Genomic DNA, 27,088 nt, shown 5'->3' on the forward strand with positions numbered 1-27,088 from the left:
ATCTCACTCTTATAACCGCTCTCCCTCAGTTGTTTGCAAGATCAAAGGAGATCCGTTTGTTACCAGATTTGTTGGGGATATGATCTATCCCTTTGAACTTCAAATTGTGCCAAGGTTATTCTTACCCTGTTGAACCACGTCATCTTATCTCTTGTTTAAATTCTTCTTATCAGTTGCCCTCCATTCCTAAGCTTGCTCGTTTAGCTTTGGGAATGTAAAATTTATTTATTTACCTTCGGGTACTGTTCCCGCGGGTACTATTCCCTCGGGTTATTTTTTATTATTATTTTTTTTGTACCTTTGGGCAGTCTTCCCTTGGGTAATGTTCCCTTGGGTACTATTCCCCCGGGTAATGTTCCCTTGGGCACCCTTGGACACTCTTCCCTTTGGTAATGTTGCCTTGGGTACTATTCCCCCGGGTAAGGTTTTTTTTTTTTTTTTTTTTTTTTGTCTGGGGCTCTCTTCCCGCGGGTACTATTCCCAATGGTGGAATTAATACAGATACCAAATCAAGGTTCTATTTAGAAGGGCATGGGTTTAAACTCATGGTCAATGACTCTTAGTAATGTAAAACTGGATTTTTCTTTTGAAAATCCAATATACTATTTATAAATTTTATTGGTTTCAGTCAACCCGTCCCTTTGTCAAGGGAATAAATTTTACGAGTTTCACTCAGCTCGTCATCCTTTTAATAAAGGAATTAGTTTCTACGAGCTTCACTCAGCTCGTCTCTTTATATGAGAATTAATTTTTATGAGTTTCACTCAGCTCGTCCCTTTAGTAAGGGAATTAGGTTTTATGAGCTTCACTCAGCTCGTTCCTTTAGTAAGGGAATTATTTTTACGAGCTTCACTTAGCTCGTCCCTTTAGTAAGGGAACTGTTTTCATGAGCTTTACTCGTTTAATCCCTTTAGTAAAGGAGCTTGGTTTTTTGTTAACTTTCTGTAAAGCATTAATTACCACATAGGTAGGTAACTAGGAATGGCAATTTCCTTCGACCCGCCGGGTTTCCGCCCTGCTTTGCTCTTAATGGGGCGAATTTGGTAGCTCCATAAATGGGTTTGGGGCAGATATGGTAAAAGAATTGAAAACCCAAAGCGGATTTGGGGAGAGGGCGGATTTAGTGATGCCCCCGCCCTGATTATATACATATATATATATATATAGTATATATTTAAGTTAAGTGTCCATTAATATATTTTGACTAAATATTCACTAAACTCACTACTTACTTAAATTCTAAAATTGTGCACATGATTCAATCTTCAAGAATCAATCAATCAAGGATTCAAGATCTTAGTATTCTATCCCAAGTCCATGAATCAATTCAACTTTACCTTTCTGAGTCTCTAACTTCTCTCCACCCTTCAGTTCACAAATCAAAATTATAAAACTGTAGCCAACACAAAAATCAAAAAGAGGCATAATCCGCCTCCGCTCCACCCCGCTTCCGCCCCGCAATTAAACGAAGTATGCAGGGCGGAGTCGGTATTTTGTCTATCGAAGTAGGGACAGAGATGGTATACCAATTATGAACCCGTCCTAGAGTTGGAGCAGAGTTGGTATGACGGATTTTTTAACAGGGCGGAGTAACGTTTAGCCAACTCCACCCCAACTCCGCCCCGTTGCCATCCCTATAGGTAATTGAAAACATAATATTTTATTGCGTAAAAAATAAGGGTCATCCATCTCATTGGTGACGGTGACTTTATTGGAAAACAAAATAACACGTGAGGGAGCTATCTTTTATTTAAAATGATTAACTGAGATGCCCACAGTCTTTATTTTGAATGACTTGATAAGGCTAATTCCAGTTGTGAGACAATTTTTATCACGCTAGCCTTCTGAGCCGAGTTGGATTCTCCCAGGTCTACTTATCCAGAGATGATACTGATTTCCCCAATTGATTGCTGCCCTAGAATGCGCTTATTAGGGTTTGTCCCTTTATTGGCAACGAACTTTTGTAAGTGACCCATTTGAATCAATTTCTCAATCTGATTCTTAAGGTCAAAACAATCATCCGTAGTGTGCCTATGATCTCAATGGAACCTGCAATACTTATCTCGAGATCTTTTCGCTGGATCAGACTTTATCCTCCGTGGTCATTTCAATGGCGCATTGTCTTGGACCTGTAAGAAAATATGGTCAATTGACATATTCAGAGGAGTGTAGTCAGCATACTTATCTGAATCTTTCTCACGTAATGTCCTATTGCTTTGGCTGAAGAATGATCTTTTATATTTGGTATCCTTTTCATCCCTGCGAGAGGGGCTGAGTTCTTCTTCTCCTCTCCTTCCTTTCCTTTCTGTGCATTTATGGCGTCTTTAGTGTTCATGTGTTTCTGTGCTTTGATCAACAACTCTGCCATGATGGTAGGAGGTTCTTTTGATAAGGAGAACAAGAATTTGGAGGTTTGGAGTTCTCTTATGAAAGCGGTCAAAGCCACCTTGTCGTCCACCCCTTCTACCTGCAACATCTCTGTGTTGAATTGGGTGATGTATTCTCGGATCGACTCTTCCTTCTGTTGCTTCACAGTAAGCAGGTTGGTGGCCGGCCTCCTATGCCTCTGACCTGCAATGAAGTGGCTCACGAACTGTTTACTCAGTTCTTCGAAGGTGTCGATGGTTCTTGGCTTCAACTTGTTGAATCAAACTCTTGCCGATCCCTTAAGTGTAGTGGAAAAAGCTAGGCATATGATTTCATCTGGCATGGCATGTAAATGCATAAGAGCTTAAAAGGTCTCTAGTAATCGAAGGGATCTTTGGTCCCATCAAAGCTTTCGAACGAGGGCATCCTGAACTTGCTAGGCAGGGGACATTTCATAACGGCAGGGTTGAATGGCAAGTTGGTCATCTGAACTATGTTATCTATGGCGGCTGGACCTTTCCCTTTCATAACCTGCATTACATCTTCCATTTTCGCCTTGAGATCCTCGATCTGCAGGTCGAAATAGATAACTTTCTCTGTCTTTTCCTCAACACAGAAGGTTATGCCTATTTGAGGCTAGGGATTTCGAGGAGGCGGAAGATGAGGTTCTCTGTGTAGGTTCCTGACTTGGCTTTGTTCTGCCTCGAACTCATAAGGAGGATCGTTTTCTAGGTCCTACTCGTTTTCTCCCCCATCATTCAGATTGGGAGAATATGGGTCGAATAATTCTTGTTGAGGTGGTGGTCCCACTGGGATAAGATGTTGCAGGATCGCTGCATTTTGCTGGATCAACTGGTCCATACCCTGATTCAGAGTTTGGACCTGTAGTTCCAACCAATGTTGCAAGCCATTCTTGGTCATTTGGGACGTCTAGGTGTTCACCCGACCCTTCTTTTTGACTGAATCCCTGCAACGATGTTTCTTCTCCAGTTACTATACCAGACCGCAAATGCATATACCCAACCGAGTAATTTATTGATTTAAGGGAATCGTCGTTTCCCACAGGCGGCGCCAACTGTTGGGGAAGAAATTCACGCGGCCCGATACGACACCGTTTTCCTGCAAAGAAGAGAGTAGAAGATCGATGAATCTTAACAGGCGCCGGTGTGGTGTCTGCCAAGAGCTATCCGATGATCAAGTTGGTCACCGGAAGTCTAAAAGAAAAGTAGGGATTTAATAATCATTTTTCGTCTTACCTGATTGACTGGTAGGATCTCATTCTTATAGCCGTTCTCCCTCAGTTCGTTTGCGAGATCAGAGGAGATCCGTTTGTTGATAGATTTGTTAGGGATATGATCTACCCCTTTGAACTTCAAATTGTGCCAAAGTTATCCTTACCCTGTTGAATCACGTCATCTTATCTCTTGTTTAAATTCTCCTTATCAAAATGTATATAAAATCTTCCTAATATATTGTGGTTGCAATCAAGTCTTAAACTCAAGACCTTTAAAAGCTAATTTATCACTTTTTTTCATTTTTTTGTCTTTTCTTTTCATTTCAAAATCAGCCCCTATAAAACATGAAAAGCAAGAATAAGAATAAAAAAGATGTCCTGTTTAAGAAACTGTGACGGACAGAAGGAGTAAAAACGATTCATTAAACACTTATTATTGAATATAAAATAGCAAATTTTGTGCACCTATTAATAAAACCTAGGGTTAAGTGCATTAAACTCTTGAACATTTTTCTCTTTCTCAAAAAAAAACCACTTGAACTATCATAAAGACACTTGACCCCTTCAACTTTTCAATTTGTTGCAAAATGTTAGATGGCCGTGTGAAATTTAAAGGCAAAAAAAGGCACTGTGTCACGTGACTAGGTAAAAATTCAGGAAGAGAAAAATAACCTTATTGTTATTCAATGAATATTCATATAGTTGTGTGTGTGTGTGAATATATATATATATGCACACACACGTGCGTCCATCTTCTCTCTCTTTCCAACCACCTGCACTACCCATGGCCAATATCACCTCCACCGTCCGTCCATGGCAGCCATCACCACCGCCGCCACCACCACTCTTTCCCCCACAAAGATTCTTCCTCCCTCACAACCACCTCCACCGTCCACGACCGCCAACACCCATCTCTCTCTCAAATCCACCTCCCTCTTTTTTCTTTAACCTCCAACTCTGGCGACGACAAGAACGACGAAAAGGTGGGAAAACATTAAAAAAAAAAAAATTTGTTTTGTTGCAAATGTCGATGTTTGGAGGGTAATTGATTGAAAAAGTAACATGTATTTTTTGGGCAGTTGCGATTGGGTTGGTTTGGTGATCGGCGACAACAGATTTTTGAGGCTTTTGCGACGGAATTTGTAGCTTTTATGATTAGGTCTTGCGGCTAGAAGAGGATTAATTGGAGATTGAGTGGTTTTCTGGTGAAGGTTGAAAAAAGGGATTGTGCGGTACGGTGTGTATTTATATATATATATATATATATATATATATATATATAAGGCGGCTACGAAGCGGAAAAAGAAACCTAAGGAAGATCGGTTTGCTGAAGATAAGAAATCGTCGGAGTGATTCGTATGACAGTCGAAGTCATCGTTGAGATTGACTCAGCCGCTGAAAGCGAAGTCAAGGGAGCACGAATAACGAATAACCTCTCTTTTAATAACAAATGCATTTTTTTTTTCTCCCTATTGGTGCTAATGAGTTTACCGGAAGGGCTCGTTAGCTCCTATTTATATCTTCAAGATAGTGCATTTACCAATGTACCATCCTATCTTTAAAAAAAATAAAAAAAATTATAATAAAAAAAATGTACAGACTAATTATTTATCATCTCAATCTGAATCATCTGATAGTGGGCCTAAACTATTATAAGTCACGCTGTATCTACAAACTGCACCAGCCAAGTGTAATATAGTGTTGTGTACTGCTTATGCCCGCCCATCTGATAGATGAGGTTGAAAAAAATTTCATGACGGTTTATAACTGCAACATGAAATATGTAATGATTTGCATAATTGGACCACATTATGAAATGATCTCATTCATTATTTGTTGATGCTGCATCTAGAGAGATTGTAGTTTGTATAGGTTCAACATAATTGCTAATATGCAATTGAAGAGTGTATGTAAATTTTTAAAAGAATTATTAATTTTTTATTTATTTATTATATAGTAGTGAATTAGTAATCAAATTTATCTCTAACGTGTAGTATGAAGGATTATGGAAACATCAATGGAATGATTAACAAATAATTTCAAAAGACATTTAGAAAATCAAAATTAAGAAAAGCTGGCTAAAGAAAGAATTACAAAGAAAAATTAATAATGTATTGCATTTCTACGTGAACCAATTCTTGGTATACCTTTTGTCATATCTTATCATCTCATAAATATGAGTTATAGATATATGGATATATCCATTTCATGTCAAAACAGACCCTTTCTGTTTATTTTTACATCGGGTCTTTTAAAGAGTCTCTTCTAGAAAGATTATCATTGCATTTGTTTTGTGTCTCGGGTTGGAATAAATTACTATAATTCATCCCCGCCTGCAGATTAGTTGAAATTTTTCACAAATTTTACGAACAGAAACCCTTACTGTGTATTTGATCTTCCTTGCTTTAATTCTGAATGGAATAAAATAAATCTGTTAAAATTTTAAATCTCCAATTGTATTCCTCCCGCCTAAAAAAAAACACAACAACACTTGATTGTTGTAATTTTCCTAAATTTCCTAGATATTTAGAAGTGGTGATTAGTTTTGAAAGTCCTTACTCAATTTAACATTGCTTATTCCCTTTCGGGAAAATTATAAAAAAAAAATAATAAAAAACCCTCATTTCTTATTTTCTAGCCACAATAAGCCCATCTAAGCAATATTCGACTATATGTATGCATGTACCCAAGACAAAGTTTGAAAGTTGTAACAACAACGACGCCTTGGGCCTAGCAGAAGCTTAGATGGGCCTTAGCTACTAGTCCAGTTCGGTCTAATAAAGTAAAAACAAAAATAAAATTAATTAATTGTCATCTGAATAAAGTACACCCAATTCCAAATGAATGACAGTGGGCCTAAACTCCTAGTCCAGTTTGGTCCATAAAGACGTCAAGCCCAGACCAAATCATGAATTAGGTTAAAATAGGAAGTGAAGTCATATCATCATGACGACCCTAGAGAAGCGAAGGAGATTGGCTATGGCGGTTCTTCTGTTCAACAGCACCCATGAATGATTGACCAACGATCAGGTGAGTTCCTCTCTAACAGTGACAATCACATTTCTTCTCCAATGATTTATGAATATAGTAAAATGCTTGTTCGTTTGAAATTGGTCTTCTGTTTTACACTCAACAATCCACAAATTTTATGCCCTACAAACCAATTCTCCACTGTCATCATCTCTCAAATCCATCTCAACTTCCACAAATCAACACTCGTTTACAGTCAATTACCTCATCAATTCATGTGGGTTGTCTCCAGCAACCGCCATTTCAGCTTCCAAAAAGGTCAATCTTAAAACCCTAGACAACCCAGATTCAGTTCTCAATTTCCTCATCAACCATGGATTCAGCAAAACCCAGGTCACATCTGTCATCAGAAAACACCCACAACTTCTCTTATGGGATCCCAAGAAAAAGCTTTTGTCCAAATTCGACTTCTTTTACTCCACCGGCATTTCCAGCGCTGAGCTCGCCATATTAGTGTCCAATTACCCACTTATACTGACACGAAGCTTGGCGAACCATATCATCCCATCTTTCACTTTGTTCATCAATTTATTTGATTCACATCATAAGTTTATCACCGCCTTTAAACGATTTCCTAGTGTTGTAGAGAACTATCGCAGTGCTAATACGTTCTCCAACATTGAAATTTTGAGGCAACATGGCGTGTCAGATTCGAATATTGTGTTCTTACTTGCTTGTTGGAAGCATTGATTGTTCTCACAATCAATGCAAAGACACAATAGCATGGGAAATGCAACAATGCTTCCAACAAGTACTTGCCAATCAACATAAGAATGTTACAAAATTGGATTTTGAAGGAAAATTTTTTTGCTTTCCTAAATGGTTATTGAATTTTGTTCATAAAATATACTATTATAGAAAGGTTTGGAACCAAAACAAAGGGAAAATATATATATATATATATACACACAAAATAAAAATTGAAGCATGTGAAGTTATGAATTAAGATATAACAGAAGTTCTAGATGGAATAAAGATTTCTAAAAGCCTCCATTCATTATCTTTGCCCGCATAAATCTTTGCAAATATTTATAAGTAAAAAAGTCATTTCTACAAGGGTACATACCATTACAGAAATGAAGATGACAAATTGGGAATTTGAGAATTTGTGAGCCTGAAGTTTCACAAATATTTGGTACTCTTTGCAAACCCAAAGTTTCGTAAAATTTGTTGGCCTGAAGTCCAAATGAATCTGAAATTCTTTGACCTGAAGTCATTTACACGGAGTACCTTTACAAACCTGAAGTTTTGTAAAACGTAGAAATATAAATTATATATGCCTTTTAGTGTAAACATATTTTGTCTTTTTGCTATTGTTTTGTTTACTGAAAGCACATAATTAACTTGTTGACATTATATAATATACTGACAAATCATACTATAGTGACTGAAGTATTTTTATAATCTCAAATTGATTATTCTTTTTGTGAAATAATTCTAACTATGTTATTTTATCATTTATAGTTCACAATGTCAAATCTTACCAAGCTTGAATTTGTGGCACTTGACATCTCGGGCAAAAACTACTTATCATGGACCCTTGATGTCGAGATTCACTTGGAGGCCATGAATCTCGGAGAAACAATTAAGGAAAACAATAATGTGTCCCTGCAGGACCGCGCAAAATCCATGATCTTTCTTCGCCATCACCTCCATGAGGAACTAAAAGTAGAGTACCTCACAGTTAAGGATCCACTTACACTGTGGAAAAATCTGAAAGAACGATATGAGCATCAGAAAACTGTGATCCTTCCGAAAGCTCGCTATGACTGGATCCACCTGCGATTGCAGGATTTTAAAAGTGTAAGTGAGTACAATTCAGCCTTGTTTAAAATCAACTCACAATTGAAATTATGCGGAGAAAAAAATTACTGATGATGATATGTTGGAAAAAACATACTCCACATTTCATACCTCAAATGTGCTCCCTCAGCAGCAATATAGAGAACGCAGATTTACCAAATATTCTGAGCTGATTTATTATTTGTTGGTGGCTAAACATAATAATGAGCTTTTGATGCAAAACCACCAGTCCCGTCCCACTGGATCTGTACCATTCCCAGAAGCGAATGTGTCATCATTTCACGATTAGGGACATAGACGTGGACGCGGACGTCGTGGTGGTTGCAATAGAAATAATTATAATAATCGTGGTGGTCATAATTCCTCATTGGTTCCCAAAAGGAACTCCACACCGTCCTACCAGAAGTGGAATTCAAATGCGACCAAGCAGGCAAAAGAAAAAGCTTTGCAGAACAAAGCTCCTGAGATATATGATGACAAGCCTTGCTATAAATGTGGAATAAAAGGTCATTGGTCGCGTACCTGTCGTGCGCCCAAACATCAAGTTGATCTTTACCGTGCCTCAATGAATGATAAGGGAAAAGGAAAAGAAATTGAAATGAATTTTGTGGATGACGACTTAACAACTGATATTACTCACTTTGATGTTTCTGACTTCTTTGCTGATACTAGTGGTAGTAGTGATCATTTGATTGGTGATTGAAATGTCCATACCAATTAATGTGTCCTTCTCTAGCATGTTATCCCTTGTCTGTTTTAGCTTATCTGTATCAATATGTCTCTATCTAGGTTGTACTAGTATGTTTTTATTTTGGCTATCTTGCATATAAATCTAGTTTGTATTTCAAGTTTGAAGTAATGAAATATATATTTTGTGTGTATAAAGAAACATGGATCTGACTAAGGCATTGACTGTACCCAAGATAAATGGTGAACATATATGTCTGGCAGACAGTGCAACAACACACACTATACTCCAAGATAGAAAATATTTTTCAAGTATAACATTAGTTGAAGCTCGTGTCAATACAATATCAGGTCCAGCAGACCTAATTGAAGGCTTCGGAAGAGCTATCATTGTGTTACCATGTGGAACACAATTGAATATTAATGATGCTCTATACTCTACAAAATCTAAAAGAAATTTATTAAGCTTTAAAGATATACGTCTCAACGGTTATCATATTGAGACTATAAATGAAGGGGGTATTGAATATCTCTGTATTACATACCAGAAGCATGTATTAGAAAAACTCCCTGCTTTATCTTCTGGGTTATATTATACAAATATAAGAGTAATTGAGTCACATGCAGTGACGTACCAGAAGTGCTCCGATCCAAATATTTTTATACTTTAGCATGATCGCCTTGGTCATCCTGGGTCAACAATAATGCGCCGAATCATTGAAAATTCACATGATCATCCACTAAAGAACCAGAAGATTCTTTTAGCAAATGATTATCCTTGTACTGCTTGTTCACATGGTAAATTAATAGTCAGACCATCACCTTCCAAGGTTGTTGTTGAATGCCCACCATTTTTACAACGAATTCAAGGGGATATATGTGGACCAATTCATCCAGCGTGTGGACCATTTTGGTATTTTATGGTCTTAATTGATGCATCAACATGGTGGTCACACGTAAGTTTACTTTCAACTTGTAATATTGCATTTGCTCGACTCCTTGCTCAAATAATCCGATTACGAGTACAATTTCTAGATTATCCAATCAAGACTATTCGTCTTGATAATGCCGGAGAATTCACATCTCAATCATTTGAGGACTATTGCATGTCAATTGGCATCCTTATTAAACATCCTGTTGCACACACTCACACCCAAAATGGTCTTGCAGAATCTTTTATCAAACGTCTTTAGTTAATAGCTAAACTAAACTACTTGTGGACATACGATATCTATTACTTATAAGAACTAAACTACCTGTTTCTGCTTGGGGACATACGATATTACATGCAGCATCACTTGTTCGCATTAGACCAACTGCATATCATAGTTTTTCACCACTACAACTTGTGATGGGTCAACAACCAAGTATCTCTCACTTACGAGTTTTTGGTTGCGCTGTATATGTTCCTATTGCACTCCTACAACGCACCAAAATGGGTCCTCAACGACGACTTGGTATTTATGTAGGTTTTGATTCTTTATCTATTATTAGATATCTTGAACATATGACAGGTGATGTGTTTATGGCACGGTTTGCTGACTGTCATTTCGATGAGACTGTTTTCCATCCATTAGGGGGAAAAAAGAAAAAACCAGAAGAGCATCGATTTATTAATTGGAATGTCTCGACTTTATCTCATTTCGATTCTCGCACAAACCAATGTGAACTAGAAGTTCAAAGGATCATTGATTTGCAAAGTATTGCAAATCAATTACCCGATGTAGTCACTGACACAAAGAAAGTGATGAAATCACATATACCAGCTGTAAACATTCCAGTAAGAATTGATGTCCCTGTAGGACAGTCTGTCAGTGTTGTTGCAAATGCATCTAAGACACGCCAGAAGCGTGGTAGACCAGTCGGTGCAAAAGACACTATTCCCCGGAAGAGGAAAGTACAAGATAAATCAAATAAAGAAATTGGCGCTCTTGGAGAGGTCACACTTGCAAAAGGAATTAGCGCTCCTGAAGAGGTCACACTTGTAAAAGGAACAACAAAAATGATTAATCAATCTAAATTTTATAAACAAGTAGCCCCGAAAGTGGCACAAGCCCCTGAAGAGGCACTGGTATTTGAAAATAATGAGATCTCAATAAACTATAGAGAATTGTGGGATAGAAATACAGTTATTATTAACGATATATTCTCCTTTGCAATTGCTCTTGATATTGCAGGTGCTAATGAAGATCCTGAACCTTAAAACATCGAAGAATGTTGATGTAGAAATGATTGGCCAAAATGGAAAGAAGCAATACAGGCAGAGCTAAACTCATTGGCAAAACGTGAAGTATTTGGACCTGTAGTCCAGACACCTGAAGATGTCATGCCTGTAGGGTACAAATGGGTATTTGTAAGAAAATATAATGAGAAAAATGAAATTGTAAGATACAAAGCCTGACTTGTAACCCAAGGTTTCTCGCAGAGACCTGGTATTGATTATGAAGAGACATACTCTCCTGTGATGGATGCAATCACATTTCGCTTCTTGATCAGTTTGACAGTCTCAGAAGGACTGGATATGCGTCTGATGGACATGGTTACAGCTTATTTATATGGATCACTAGATAGTGATATATATATTTATATATATATATATATATATATATATATATATATATATATGAAAATCCCTGAAGGATTTAAAATGCCTGAAGCAAATAGCTTGAAACCACGTACCATGTATTCCATCAAGTTACAACGATCCTTGTACGGATTGAAATAATCCTGATGCATGTGGTACAATCGACTCAGCGAGTATTTACTCAAAGAAGGATATGTGAATAATCAAGTTTGTCCATGCATTTTCATCAAGAAATCAAAATCTGGATTTGCCATTATAGCTGTATATGTTGATGATCTAAATCTTGTGGGAACTCCTGAAGAGTTCACCACGACTGCTAATTATTTAAAGAAAGAATTCGAAATGAAAGATCTTGGTAGAACAAAATTTTGTCTCAGCCCGCAGATCGAACATTTACCAAGTGGAATTCTTTTCTATCAGTCAACATACACCGAAAAAGTCCTGAAGCGCTTTTATATGGATAAAGCTCATCCCTTGAGTTCTCCAATGATTGTCTGATCACTCAATGTGAAGAAAGATCATTTTCGTCCTTTGGAAGAAGACGAAGAAGTTCTTGGTCCTGAAGTACCATATCTTAGTGCAATCGGTGCTTTAATGTACCTTGCAAATTGAACCAGACCTGATATAGCATTTGCAGTCAACTTACTAGCACGGTATAATTCTGCACCAACTCGAAGACATTGGAATGGAGTCAAACACATTATGCGTTACCTTCGGGGAATGACTGATATGAGATTGTTTTATTCAAGACAATTAAAGCCCCAGTTGATCGAATATGCAGATGCAGGTTATCTTTCTGACCCTCACACAGCCCGATCACAAACAGGGTACTTGTTTACTTGTGGTGGTACTGCTATATCATGGTGATCTATGAAACAGACCATGACTGCAACTTCCTCAAATCACTCTGAGATACTCGCAATTCATAAAGCAGGTAGAGAGTGTGTTTGGTTGAGATTTGTTATACAACATATTCGAGAATCATGTGGACTCTCCTCAATCAAAGATAGTCCAACAATATTATATGAAGATAATACAACATGTATTGCACAGGTAAGAGGAGGATACATAAAAAGTGACAGAACCAAGTACATTTCACCAAAATTCTTTTCCACACACGAGCTCCAGAAGAGCCGTGATATCGATATTTGGCAGATACGCTCTAGTGATAATCTAGCAGATTTATTCACTAAAGCGCTTCCAACTACAACATTTAAGAAGTTAGTGGACAATATTGGAATGCGTCAACTAAAGAATCTTCAGGGTTGAACTAATAAGGGGGAGCAATTGATCAAAGAGGTATTAGCATACTGTACTCGTTTTCCTTCGTCCAGGTTTTATCCCACTGGGTTTTCCTGGCAAGGTTTTAATGAGGCAGTTTTAATCTATGCAATACCATTTTCAGATACACAAGAATATTGTACTCTTTTCCTTCACTAGGGTTTTGTCCCACTGGGTTTTTCTTAGTAAGGTTTTAAAGAGGCATATTCTTAGTGTAGTGCAGTGGACCCCAAGGGGGAGTGTTATATATATTGATGTCCACAGGAAATGATGATGGAAGACTTTTTGAAATAACTTCCAAAGTAAGCTATATACATTGGCGTGAGGAGAAAGGCTGCACTTGGAACTTACACTGAAAGCCTCTGTTTTGTGCCTATAAATACTCATGTAACTATTGTTCTGAGATACACTTCACGAGTATATCAATGAAAGTTTCCATTACTATCTCATCTATTTCTCTCTAAATATTACTCTATATATACACATATATTCATCACAGTACCTTTAAAATTTATTTTGTCTCCCAACTCCCCATCAAACTTTTTTTATCCAAAATAACTTTCCGCGGAAATTAATACAAAAGATTGCTAAAGAAGCCCCAATAGAGAGAACTCCAGCCATTTCTACAAACATACATATTCCAAGATGATTCTTTAATTAATTCCATGATTAATATGAAATTGACTAAAATGATTATAGAGAATCAGATACTACAGATTGCATTTGAAAATAGACCACTATGTTAGTGACATTTGGCCAACTCAGTTGTCATTTTGGAACCAAATAATATTGGTGACAATATCTTTCAAAGCTAATCTTTAGAGTGAGTAGAAGCCTAAAATTAATATATAAAAACACTTATTATAATACACCAAAATACATACCTAGCTATATATTTTATATATACAGAGAGATGAGAAATTGGTACCTGAAACAGAAAGATAAGTGTCCATCATTCTTAGCCGATCATCATTGTCATACAAGCTTTGCTGTTAAGATAAAAACATCATCACTTGAGGTTTCCAACAACGGCGAAATGGAAAAATGCAACATTAACATCAGTTATGTTATTGATCCGCATTTATTAAATTTCGATAAAAAAAAAAAAATAGAATTAAAAAAAAAAAAAAAAAGTATGCTATGTATATACAATCTTGTAAAACTCCAGCTGACCGCAATAAAATAGATATTGTATAGCAGAGAATTACAACCAAATCCAAATGGTGAATACTAAAATCACAAATATACCAGCTTTGTGTTCAATGTATACATGTATTCGTGTATGAGGACACCAAAATGACCTGGGCTTGGTATCATCCGTATTGCAAAGGACAGGTCGGGTATGGATAGATAGGATGGAGCAAGTTCACGTTGGATGGGCCCAGATCCATAAAGTTGTTGCAGAAGCCCATGTTAAAATGAGAGAAGTTGAGTCCAGGCAAAGAGAGCAGATAAGGCCGAGGCCAGAGGAGGTTGTAACCGTCTATAAATAAGGGAGATCGAGAGGGAAAAGAGGTTAAAAAAAAGATTGGGAGTGAAAATTTTCTCTTTCTGAAATTGGGGGAAATTCTTTGTACTTTCAATTGGCGCCGTCTATGGGAAGAACAGGAAGGATTCATTATTGTTGTTCCAGATCGATTCGATTCAAAGCACTCTGCGAGGAAGACGATTAATCTACGAAAGCTGAATCAACATTGGCAATAATACGATTTGTCTCGATGAGTCCAGGCTTCGGTTGATTTCGCGAAGTTAGCGTCTGATCCAAGCAGATCAGATCTGTACTTGATCCGGCGAACTGCACAATTGCGATCTGTTACGATTACTGACTCCGGCCAGTAGCGGACTGAATTCAGCAAGTGTGAGTTCAGATCTGGTGTATGTGCGTTAGCGGAACTCCAATCTGATCAAGAAATCTGCAGTTAATGACTTTGCTCCGATTTGGAATGATGATCGAAGAGGCGAACTCAAATCCTTGAAGAACGACCAGCAGACGAAGCTCGATGAGCTGATGAACATGATCGACGCTTTGAGGAAAGAAAATGCAGAGCTACGAGCTGGAATGGAGCGTCGTGAGGCTCTTGCAATTCCGAGGCCACCTCCTGAGGGAGAGGGAGCTTTACTGTCCCAAGCTGATTGTCAAGATGATCCAGAAGGTGTCAATCGTGTTGATCCACGTCGTGATGAAGTTATAATCGGTGATCTGCCTCCGAATGTCCGTCGAGTAGAGGATCGGGAAGGATCTATTCATCTGGAATCACATCACGAACGAATTATGAGGGAGGAAGCACCAGCATATGAACATAGGGTTGCGTCACCATGGCGAAGTGAGTTTGCGGAGAACAAGTCATTCGATCCGCCTTACCGACCTTCATTAGCAACATTTGATTACCACAGTTCAGAAAGGAGATCTGCTGATCGGGGGTTTCCGTCACGATTTTCAAGGGAAAACGAAGCATTATGCTCATCAGCAAGAACGGTCGCATCTCCGTTCACTGATGAAATTTTGAACGTGCCGAATCCGAAGAAGTTCTCCATGCCGTTTTTCATTCTATTTGACGGAACAACCGATCCAGTCGATCACATCTACCATATTCAGTTGAAAATGGCTCTGAATACTAACAATGATCCTTTGATGTGCAAATGCTTCCCTACGAGCTTGGCTGGACTAGCTCTTAATTGGTTCAAGAATCTGGCTCAGGGCTCAATCGCCAGTTTCCAGGATTTATGCGATAAGTTCATAAGCCAGTACTACGGGAATAAACATCCGGCTAAGGATGTATCAAGCCTTTTCATAATGAAGTAGCATGAGGATGAACGGCTCCAAGATTTTCTCACCCGGTTCAACCTTATTAAAAGTATGGTAATGGAGTGTCATCCGTCCACAGCAGTCCAAGCATTTAAACTCGCAATGAATCGGGAGACGCCGTTCCACACCAGTTTGGTGGTTAATACGCCAAAGACCATGGACAAGCTGAACGAGAGAGCTGACGGTTTTGTTCGTCTTGAGGAAAAAGAGGCAGCTAATTCGAGGAAGACGTTAATTATTTCGACGGAAGAGAAGTCCAAAGCCAAGATCCGGCAAAAACAAGCTCAGTCGCAACGTCACACCTCATGGAAGGCGGAGAAAAGGCCCAGGGAGGAGGAATCAGTAACTCCACTCGGAGTCACCTTAGTAAGGCTATACCAAGAGAACAAAGATAAGTTTCGTCCTCCTTTGCCAATCAGGCAACCTCTTAAACAGAGGGATCAAACTAAACATTGTGCTTTCCATAGTGATTTTGGACATTAGACTAACGAATGTAGGAACCTAAGGAGGTAGGTAGAGATGCTAATCGCAAAGGGGGAATTTACAAGCTATGTTTAAGGTCCGGCGCAAGAGCAAAACCGCCCGACTGAGCAGATCAAGTGGAACCAGAGGCCGAACCCACACAACTCCCAACCTGTTCGGATTATAAATGCAATTCATGGTCGGCCTGAACAAACAACGGAGTCAGAAGAATTGCTCAGAATGCGGTTACGCCAGGCCCAGTTGAAAAGGAGGATTGGCAGTGTGCATACTTTGCACCAGCAGAACGCGTCCATACCGATAAAGTTTGATAGAACGGACCTGCTACGTGTTCAGATTTCTCATGAAGATCCATTAGTAGTCAGTCTGACGGTTACAGAATGCCTTGTGCGAAGAGTTCTGATTGATCCAGGCAGTAGTGCGAATGTCATGCCCAAGGTGACGTTCGACCGACTTGAGATCGAACCTGGAAAACTCAAACCCACAGGAAATCCATTGCTCGGATTTGATGGGAAGCGAGTGGAACCCATTGGAATGGTGGAATTGACAGTACAAGCTGCTGAGCGAGTTTTGACTGAAAGTTTTGTGGTCGTGGAAATTCATCCATTCTACAATCTCTTGATAGGCAGAGGATGGATTCACCGAGTTCAGGGCATTCCATCAACCTTGCATCAAGTGATGCGATGTTTGGGTCCAGATGGGACCAAAGTGATAGACATACATGGGGACCAGGTTGCAGCAAAAGAATGTTATTCAGTGACTTTGAAATCTGCTGGAAAAGGGAAAAATCCCATCCGTTCTGCCAGTCCAAAATAGCAATTACAGAAACCTCCTCCCAGCAAAGAGGGGAAGGAGGAGCCACCAGTTCTGACCACAGAACCCCTTCATGAAGTGAAGATTGACCATGAGAAGCTGGATCGAACAACAAGAGTGGGAACCAGCCTTACTGCAGAGGAAAAACTAGAGTTGACTGATTTCTTGACTCGGAATGCAGATGTATTCGCATCGAGCCATTCAGATATGCCAAGAATAAATCCTTCTGTATCCTGCCATTCCCTCAATGTGGACCCGAATGCAAAGCCAGTAAGGCAGAAGCAGAGAAGATTTGCTCCAGAACGAAACCAGATTATAGCTGAGGAGATTGATTGGCTGCTTGAAGCCGGATTCATCCGAGAAGTTCAGTACCTGGCCAGGCTCTCCAATGTTGTTGTAATGCAGAAAAAGAATGCGAAATGGCGAGTGTGTATCGACTTCACTAATCTGAATAAAGCTTGCCCAAAGGATAGTTTCCCATTGCCAAGGATTGATCAAATGGTAGATGCCACCACAGGATACGAGTGATTAACCTTCCTGGATGCTTATTCTGGTTATAATCAAATTCCCATAGACCCAGTTGACGAAGAGAAAACTTCATTTGTTACTGAACGAGGGACTTATTGCTACAAAGTCATGCCGTTCGGATTAAAAAACGCTGGAGATACTTATCAGAGGTTGATCAGCAAGATTTTTAAGGGCCAAATGGGAAGCACTGTCGAGGCTTATATTGATGATATGGTGGTCAAGAGTAAGAAGAAGAGCAATCATTCAGCGCACCTGCAGGATGTGTTCGATGTGTTGCGCCAGTATGGGATGAAGCTTAATCCGGCCAAATGTTCATTCGGCGTAAGCTCCGGTCAATTTCTGGGACATGTGGTCAATCGTAGAGGAATTGAGGCCAGCCCAGCGTAGGCAGAAGCCCTGATCAGAAATGCAGAGCCAAAGACAATTAAGGAGGTGCAAGCACTCACAGGTCGAATAGCTGCACTGAGCCGATTTATTTCCAAGCTTTCGGACCGCTGTAAACCTTTCTTTGATACAATTCGAGGGCATGGAAGGCAAAGCTGGGTGGATGAACAACGACAGGCGCTAACCAGCCTGAAAGAATACATGCGCAACCCTCCGGTTCTGTCTACTCCCGAGCCGAATGAGAAGCTCTTTCTGTATCTTGGGGTATCAAGTATAGCGACTAGTGCCGTTCTGATCAGTTGCGAAGAAGGAAAACAATTCCCGATGTTTTATGTTAGCAAAACAATGTCTAAGCTGGAAAGAAGGTACTCAAGGGCCGAATGAGTGATCTTGTCACTGGTCAACGCAAAAAGGAAGCTTAGACATTATTTCGAATCTCATCCGATCGTCGTTTTAACAACTTTCCCTTTGAGAATGATCCTGCACAAACTGGACCTATTAGGGAGAATAACCAAATGGGCCATTGAATTGAGTTCATTTGATATTGCGTACGAGCCCAAGACGGCAATTAAAGGTCAAGCGGTTGCGGATTTCCTACTTGAATGTGATGCTGAAGATTTGGTGGAGGATTATAATTGTTCCTTATGGAAGCTCTTCGTGGATGGCTCTTCGAATCAAATGGGGGCAGGGATTGGAATCCAATTGCGAACGCCAGAAGGAACTACGCTGAGCCAAGCGATAAGACTTGAGTTCAACGCAACCAACAATGAGGTAGAATATGAGGCGTTGATAGCTGGGCTGAAGTTGGCTAAAGAACTGAAGATCAAGAATCTGATTGCTTATAGTGATTCACAACTAGTCATTCGGCAAATCACTGGGGAATATGAGGCCAAGGATAAGACCATGGAAGCATACTAAACTACGGTTCTGCGTGAGGCGAAAGGCTTTGTTCAGATCAGGTTCATCCAACTACCGAGAGAGTATAACGAAGATGCCGACCGCTTGGCTTGTAGTGCATCCAATTCTGGAGAGACTTTGACTAGGGTCATCCCGGTTGACGTGTTGGTCCAACCTTCTATTTTTTATGAGCTACCTAATTAGAGCGCTCAACATGTTAATGTTATACCATATGAGCCGAGCTGGATTAATCCGATCATGGCTTTCATACGTAATGGTGCACTCCCCGAGCAGAAGGACGAGGCAAGAAAAATTAGGTCCAACGCGGCAAAGTATACCATTGTGCGTGATCAGCTGTATAGACGATCCTTCTCGGGTCCATATTTGAAGTGTGCTACCCCAACAGAAGCTAGACAGATTCTGCGAACCATTCATGAGGGAGTATGCGGAAATCATTCAGGAGGAAGATCTTTAGCACACAAGGCGATGACACAAGGGTACTTCTGGACAAACATGGCACGAGATGCAGAAGAATTCTCTAGAAGATGCGATAAATGCCAGAGGTTAGGGTCATTGATACATCAACCACCTGAAAACCTGCACGTAATGGCCACCCCATAGCCTTTCGCGTAGTGGGGGATGGATGTGGTTGGCCCTTTGCCGACTGCAAGATCATAGAATAAGTACGTTCTGCTAGCAACTGATTACTTCACCAAATGGGTAGAAGCAGAGCCGTACCCCAGTGTCACCCAAACTTAAGTAAGACGCTTCATCTGGAATAATATTATCTGTCGTTTTGGCGTACCAATGTCAATCATGATGGACAATGGGACCAACCTCGATAGCAAGCAAGTGAAAGAGCTGCTGGAAGAATATGGAATCAACCAGAAGTTAGCAGCAGTCAGTCATCCCTAGGCTAATGGTCAAGCTGAAATCACAAACAGGACAATATTTGCCTGCATTAAGAAAAAGTTAGAAAATGAAAAAGGAAAATGGTTAGATGAGCTTCCGAACGTCTTGTGGGCTTACAGAACAACCCCAAGACGGCCGACTGGAGAAAGCCAGTTCGCTATGGCATACGGCACCGAGGTGGTGATACCAGTTGAGCACTTGGTTTCAACTGTAAGGAGCTTGGCATGGGATGAAGAGCAGAATGACAGAATGCTAAGGTTTAACCTCGATTTGCTGGAGGAAAAAAGGGATACGGCAGCAATAAGGCTTGCCTCTTATCAACAGACGCTTGTGAATAGCCATAACAAGAAGGTAAGGCACAGAGACTTTGCTCTTGGCGATCTGGTTCTGAAAAGGAAGGTGGGGATAGTCAAAAAGATGTTCTCCCCATGGGAAGGTCCATACAGAATAGCAGAAGTCATAGGGAAGGGGGCGTACGTCCTAGAAACTATGGCCGGAAGGGTAGTCAATAAGCCATGGAATGCTACATCCCTGAAAAGGTACTACCAGTAAAAGTAAAGTTTAATTTCAAGCAATATGCGTGCTTTAAATTGCATACTTGCAAGTGTACGAAATTCCCAAGCTTTATAAGAAGTCTTTTCTTTGCTCAAGAATTAATTGACATCCTTCCCATTCAGCAAAGTTAGTGGCAGTTGGCACTTTAAGCCGAACGCCAAACACTTGCTCAAAAACAAAAATAAAGCTAAGTGGTAAGTGGCGTTCAAGCCGAGCGCCAGGCATTCAACAAAGTTAGTGGCAGCTGGCACTTTAAGCCAAACGCCAAACACTTGCTCAAAAACAAAAATAATGCCAAGTGGCAAGTGGCGTTCAAGCCGAGCGCCAGGCATTCAGCAAAGTTAGTGGCAGCTGGCACTTTAAGCCGAACGCCAAACACTTGCTCAAAAACAAAAATAAAGTGGCAAGTGGCGTTCAAGCCGAGCGCCAGGCATTCAGCAAAGTTAGTGGCAGCTAGCACTTTAAGCCGAACGCCAAACACTTGCTCAAAAACAAAAATAAAGCCAAGTGGCAAGTGGCGTTCAAGCCGAGCGCCAGGCATTCAGCAAAGTTAGTGGCAGCTGGCACTTTAAGCCGAACGCCAAACACTTGCTCAAAAACACAGATAAAGCCAAGTGGCAATAGGCGTTCAAAGCCGAGCGCCAGGCACTCAGCAAAGTTAGTGGCAGCTAGCACTTTAAGCCGAACGCCAAATACTTGTGAAAATACACAGCAAAAGCTAAAAATGGAAAACTTGAAGAATGGAAGTCATGCTGAGCAAAAGCATTGTCATTCATTACAAAAAAGGTCCTAAGGTACATAGCTCGATACATGAAGATTAAAAAAAAAAAAAAAAAGCTGCTGCAGGATGTCAGTTCTGATGATCTTCTCCAGGCTGTAACCTGTCGTTCTCCCCACCATCATCCTCTGGACCATTGAGGTCTTCTTCATTCTCAGTTGCCCTATCATCCTTAGAAGGGGAGTCAAGATGAATCACTCCCTCAGCAGGCATAGGTCTGTCAGCAACAACTGAAGAAGAGGACACAATGGTAGAAAGGGGAAGAATATTCAGGGGATGAAAGGGTGGGAAAATTCCTGAGGATGCAACCTCTATGCACTCGATGAAAATATTCTCAACAGGGTCGCAGGGTGGGTTTTGATAATTATTTGGGGGGTGGATATCCAGAGAAGCATCTAATTCATCTGGACCAGCACAAGAGCTTGATTCACCTTCAGGGGGAGAACGGTCAATAAAACCGTCTCTGTACCCTTCAGCATACCGAATGGCACTGGTTATGGTGAAGCGAGCAAGGAGAGCTTTCATACCCCCTTTGACTTTGTCGATCATGTTCAGCAAGGAAGACTGTTTGTTCAAGAGCTTCTCCTGTGAGTTCGTATGAGACAACCGTTCAGCAATGAATGAGCGCTGAAGGTCTCCCTTCTCAACTTTGAGAGAGTCCCTTTCTGTCAGAGCAACACTCTTCTCAGTTTTCTAAACATCAACCTTATCCTGAAGAGAATCCCGTTCGGTCTTCAGGGTATCCCGTTCAGCTCTGAGGGAATCCCTCTCATTTGCCAGACCGTCTCTCTCTGCCTTTAAGTCAGCAACCCCCTTCTCTGACTCGCTCAGCTTAAACTCTAGCTCAGCAACTTTGGCCTCAAGGAGATTCTCTGCTTCAACAGACCTTTTAAGGCCCACAGAGAGGGATTTAAGCTTTTTGTTTAGAGTTTCAATGGTTTTTTGGAAAGTGAACATCCCGAATAAAGTCTGCATGAAGAAAAGGAAATTCAGGTCAGACCAGCTACTAAGGAGTTATAGCAGAAAAGAAACGCATTTCAATAAAAAGAAGAGTCACCTCCATAGCAGCAGCTGGGAACCGCTGAAACATCTCACCAAAGGATAACTTGTTCTGAATCTCAAGGTCTTTGGGGGTCCAGAAACCCTTGTAGAAAGCAAAGGAGGTGAGGGGGTCCTTTTATATTGAGTCAGTGGAGCTAATGGTCGATCCATCTTCACGACTGAACAAACGTTGCCATGGAAGAACGGATGGAGTCGGACAAGAGGTTCTGGCCGATTCACCTTCTGGAATGAAGAACTGGGCAGGGGGCAATGGTTCAGTAACCCTGAAGGAAGCCATCCTGATCTTCCGGGCTGGTGGGATATCACTCCGGTCATGACCGCCCTCAGGCATTGGCCTTTTTCCTAAACTTTTTTCTGACAGACCAGCATTAGCTGACCCTCCATTGTCTTGAGAATTTCCAGCATCTTGAATGCTCTCTGAGGAAGTATCAGACGAGATGTTGGAAGGTATAATAATGGGAGCAGCAGGACGGATCTCAACAGTATGGCCCACAATAGGGTTCTCAGCATGAGTGAGCTCAGAAGGCTCATCAGCAGAACGGTTTGTGACTTGAGTCACAGTTGGAACAATCACAACTTGCTCTGGGGCAGAGACAGCAAGGGAAGACGATGTGGAAGCAGGTGTAGATGATGATGTGATAACAGGAGCGTTAGAAGGGGTGGGAGCAGGATGCCTCCTCCTGCTGAAAGATGGGATCTGAATGTTCTCCATTGTAGACCCTAAAAGAGAGATGTCAGAGAGATTGTCAGATGTAAGCAAATCAGTAGCTGAAGGGACATTGTTCAGCACACTTTCTTGCAAGGTGTCTAGCCTAGCCCTGCAGACACTGTAAACCAGTTCATCATGGGGAATTTGAAGTCATCTACAAAGAAAAGTGCAAAAACGGGGAAGACAACTTTCACAGTGGCATTCAGTAGGATGTGTTTTCAGCTTTTTGTAGCCAGAGACAGAGCATGCTCCAAAGGAAGAAGGGATAGAGAAGGATTGGCCAAGCGGAGTCTGCCAATTCCCACTAACCACAATTAAATTTCGTCTCTAAACTTTTTCAAATGAGTTCTTATCAGTGCAGATCGACCGTTTGTCAATAGGGAAGAAGTGATAGTACAAATCATTTTGTAAAATCTTATTAATCCGATAGCATAGGAGAAGGTCAATAATGTCGAGATTGAGACCCCTGTCACGATTCAAGAGCAGGAGGACTGAAATTACCCTAAGAAAATTAGGGTTAACTTGCAGGGGGCAGAGCCCCAATTTGTTGAAAGCATAACAAAAGAATGGGTGTAGGGGGAACCTAATGACATTCAAGTGAACGGCGGAGAATAAAACTTCCCCAGGAAGGAGACCCTCACCAGATCTCCCGTCTAAGTTTATTGGATAGACTCTGAGGGAAACATCGCGAGGAATGCAATTCTTGGATCGAATGGCGTTCAGATTAAGGGGAGCCATGGAGAAGGGGAAGAGTCCTAGGCAGTAAAGGTTTTTTTTTAAGAAAGATTTAAAAAAAAAAAACTGACCTTGAAAGTTTGTGATGAACGCAGCAACGGCGTAGTAGCTAAAAATCGAAAAGGAAAAACTCGCCGGAGAAATTGAAAAAGGATCGCCGGAATGTGCAGAAAGGCAGCGGAGAGTAGAAACGAGATATAAGAAGAAGGGTGAAGGTTGAAAGACCGGAGTTTTTAAAGAGGAAAAGTAAAGGCGACATGGAACTCAAAAGGTCAAGGCAAAAAGTGGCGCTGCAGATCTCGAAGCTTAGGTTTTTTTGCCAGCCGTTCGATTCCTCGTGTCATTGCTCCGAGCCGTTAGACCAAGATCGTGTCTTTTCAATAATCTCACCCTTATTAATGAGGGGAGAGATTATTGGGGGCAGATGAGGACACCAAAATGACCCGGGCTTGGTATGATCCGTATTGCAAAGGACGGGTCGGGTATGGATAGACAGGATGGAGCAAGTTCACGCTGGATGGGCCCAGATCCATAAAGTTATTGCTGAAGCCCATGTTAATATGAGAGAAGTTGAGTCCAGGCAAAAGGGAGCAGATAAGGCCCAGGCCAGAGGAGGTTGTAACGGTCTATAAATAAGGGAGATCGAGAGGGAAAAGAGGTTAAAAAAAAGATTGGGAGTGAAAAATTTCTCTCTCTGAAATTAGGGAAAATTCTTTGTACTTTCAGTGTAATTGCATTAAAATGTAGCAACAACGTACTTAACAGTACGGAAATAATGTCGAGACATAAGCTAGTTGACCAATGTCTGCAGTTTTGATCAGCACATTATCATTATAAGTTTTATATGATTCCACAATCCAAGAGGGAGGCGGAAATATGATCGTTGCCTATCACAAATGTGCCATTCCTCCTATCCTCTGAAACCAGGTACCTCTTACGAATCCGAAATTTCACAACGTAGAAATATAAATTATGTAATACTATTTATATAATTACATGTCTTTGATTTTAGTATGATATATATATACGTTAGAAACAATAAACCCTATTTTAACTTATGGGTGCAATTAACTGTCACATTTTTCAAAATGACCTTGTAAGATTTCCTAAAATATGTTTTATGATATTGATATGATATGGTCTTTGAAAATTTCGTACTCTTAGAAATCTTATAAAGGATCTCGCACTAGAAAATTTGCCTAAGGCCTCTCAAACTTTTGAGAATCTCATAATCGGCCCTGTTTAAATAAAAACAAACGTAAACATGTTTAGTGATTGAATTAATTTATTATAAGCAAAGCAAGCTATGTTTTTCATAATTATGTTTGTTTAGTACTTATAGCATGAAAGATTATGGAAACATCATTGGAATAATTAACTAATAACATGAGACGGTGTAATCAACCTATCACTTGCCCAAATCATGTGTGTATATTTTGCGCAATAAGCTTTAACGCCAGGCCTTGGGCCTAGCAGAAGCTTTAATGGCCCAAAGGCCTACAAAATTGGGAAGCCCAAATAACAATTGCATCTGAAAAAAATAATAAACAAAAAGGTTAAAAACTGTTACCAGCACAGACTGCACATACCTTCACACTATGAAATGATCCTATTACTGATTTTTTTTTTTAATTTACCCATAAATTTTATAAAATATTGAAGATGCGCCCACTTAAATTATAAAAAAATTCCAATGATGCCCCCTCCTAACAAATTTTTTTATATCAACAAAAATTGGACCTGTTACGAGGAACATATCAGTCCTTGCTCTTATAAGTAATGGAAGGCTGTTGTGTGAGTGGAACATATCAATTGTAAATGTCTGTGGTTGGTGTCCATATCCCCACTCGCATATCTTTAGTCAGCATCTTCGAATTCGAATATACATTTTACTAATAAGTAGTTTATTTTTTGGTTGAAAGGTTTATTATCTATGAAGCACGGACGCCCATCCCAGGGGCCTCGTACCCATGTCGGATACTTTTCGGACACCGACACCCGTGTCCGAGGCTCAGACACGTGTCCGACACTTCTGTAAAGTGTCCAAATATTATTTTTTATTGGACACGCGTGTCTGAGGCTCGGACACACGGTCCGACACTTCTGTGAGACAAAATTTATTTTCTCTCACTCCTCGCAGTCTCTCCTCTTCTTCAATTATCTTTTTTCATGAACAAGATATATATATATATATATATATATATATATATATATATATATATATATATTTAAGTTACATGAACAAAACTTTGTGAAAGACTGAAAATATATATGTTTATTCATATACATATTTAGTTCATTATAGTTATGTCTCTTCTGCACATGTTCGTTTGGAATTTGGATCAACTTTATTTTTCATTTATTTTCTGTTTTATCTTATCTATATTTTTCTTATAACAGAGATGAAATTATTGAAATTGATTCTGTTATTTGTTATTGTTTTATTTATCTTTATAAGATTCTAGTAATTATATTTTGAATATATAATTATATATCTCTATATCTATTTATATAATTTTATAGACGTATCCCCGCCGTGTCCGTGTCCTATTTTTTTGAAATTTGCAGTGTCGCCGTATCCGTGTCGTGTCGTATCTGTGTCCCGTATCCGTATCCGTGCTTCATAGTTTATTATTGCTCCCATTGTTGTATAAACCACCATCTTCACCACCGGCCACTGAGGCGGTCATAGCCATAACCACAACCACCATCTCCACCACCACCGCGGCCATAGCTACCATCACCGCCTGCCACCATCTTCACCACCGCCGCCACAACACTGCTACCATTTTCACCACACCGCAACAGCCATGGTTGCCATCACCATCGTTGCCGCCGCAACATAGATGCCGATCATACGCCCCTTCTCTACCCTAAGCTCGCCACTGCCCGGATCTGGTGTCTAGCGAGGTTCGACAGAGCCATGTTGTTCGGAGACAACTCTACGATCAGAAACCTCGTTGAAAATCCTATGCTTGTGTTTAAAACAGAGAATTTAATTCCAATTTTGTTGGTGTTTTACCTATTGTCATTCAATTGGACCTATGCAATTGAATGACCTCATCTCCAGTTTGATTTTCCCTAATTTCCCTTCTTCCTGTTGTGTGTATTTTTATTTTTTATTTTATCTCTGTTATGTGTATATATGTGTGCATATAGATCAAGAGAGAAAGGGACGGTTAGTATGACTAGTATATATATAGAGTGAGCAGTATATTATGTACACACACATAGAAGAGTTAACCACGTTCACAAAGCATGAGGTTATGAGGTTTTGGAGTGCAATTTCTTTTCTAGTAGTAAATTTCAATTTAAAAATTGGGGTGTAAATGTATTTACAATTTTTTAAAGGCTATATATGGTGTTTAATACTTAAGAAGGGATGACATTAGCAGAAAAGGCCATTGACCGGAGTTGACTATTATTAAAAGGGGCAAGTTGTT

At 40.0% G+C, this 27,088-nt stretch overlaps 1 protein-coding gene across 1 annotated transcript; it reads left to right on the top strand.

Annotated features, from left to right (window-relative positions):
- Positions 1 to 11,855: 11,855 nt before the first annotated feature.
- On the top strand, positions 11,856 to 12,572 carry LOC132270101 (secreted RxLR effector protein 161-like). The gene is made up of 2 exons (XM_059771306.1): positions 11,856 to 12,060; positions 12,343 to 12,572. Exons 1-2 carry the CDS (start codon positions 11,856 to 11,858, stop codon positions 12,570 to 12,572), a joined length of 435 nt encoding a protein of 144 aa, XP_059627289.1.
- The last annotated feature ends 14,516 nt before the right edge of the window (positions 12,573 to 27,088 follow it).

The sequence above is a fragment of the Cornus florida genome, unplaced genomic scaffold (genome assembly GCF_030987335.1).
Source record: "Cornus florida cultivar Cherokee Brave unplaced genomic scaffold, ASM3098733v1 CherokeeBrave_3.0.0_Hap2_Chr08, whole genome shotgun sequence".
NCBI classification, from domain to species: Eukaryota; Viridiplantae; Streptophyta; class Magnoliopsida; order Cornales; family Cornaceae; genus Cornus; species Cornus florida.

What these genes read in the sequence shown, in the direction of transcription:
- LOC132270101 (XM_059771306.1), top strand. Translation starts at nt 11,856, where the DNA reads ATGTGGTACAATCGACTCAGCGAGTATTTACTCAAAGAAGGATATGTG. An exon ending in ATTCGAAATGAAAGATCTTG is followed by an intron (nt 12,061 to 12,342) that starts GTAGAACAAAAT and finishes TAGCATTTGCAG; the next exon opens with TCAACTTACTAGCACGGTAT.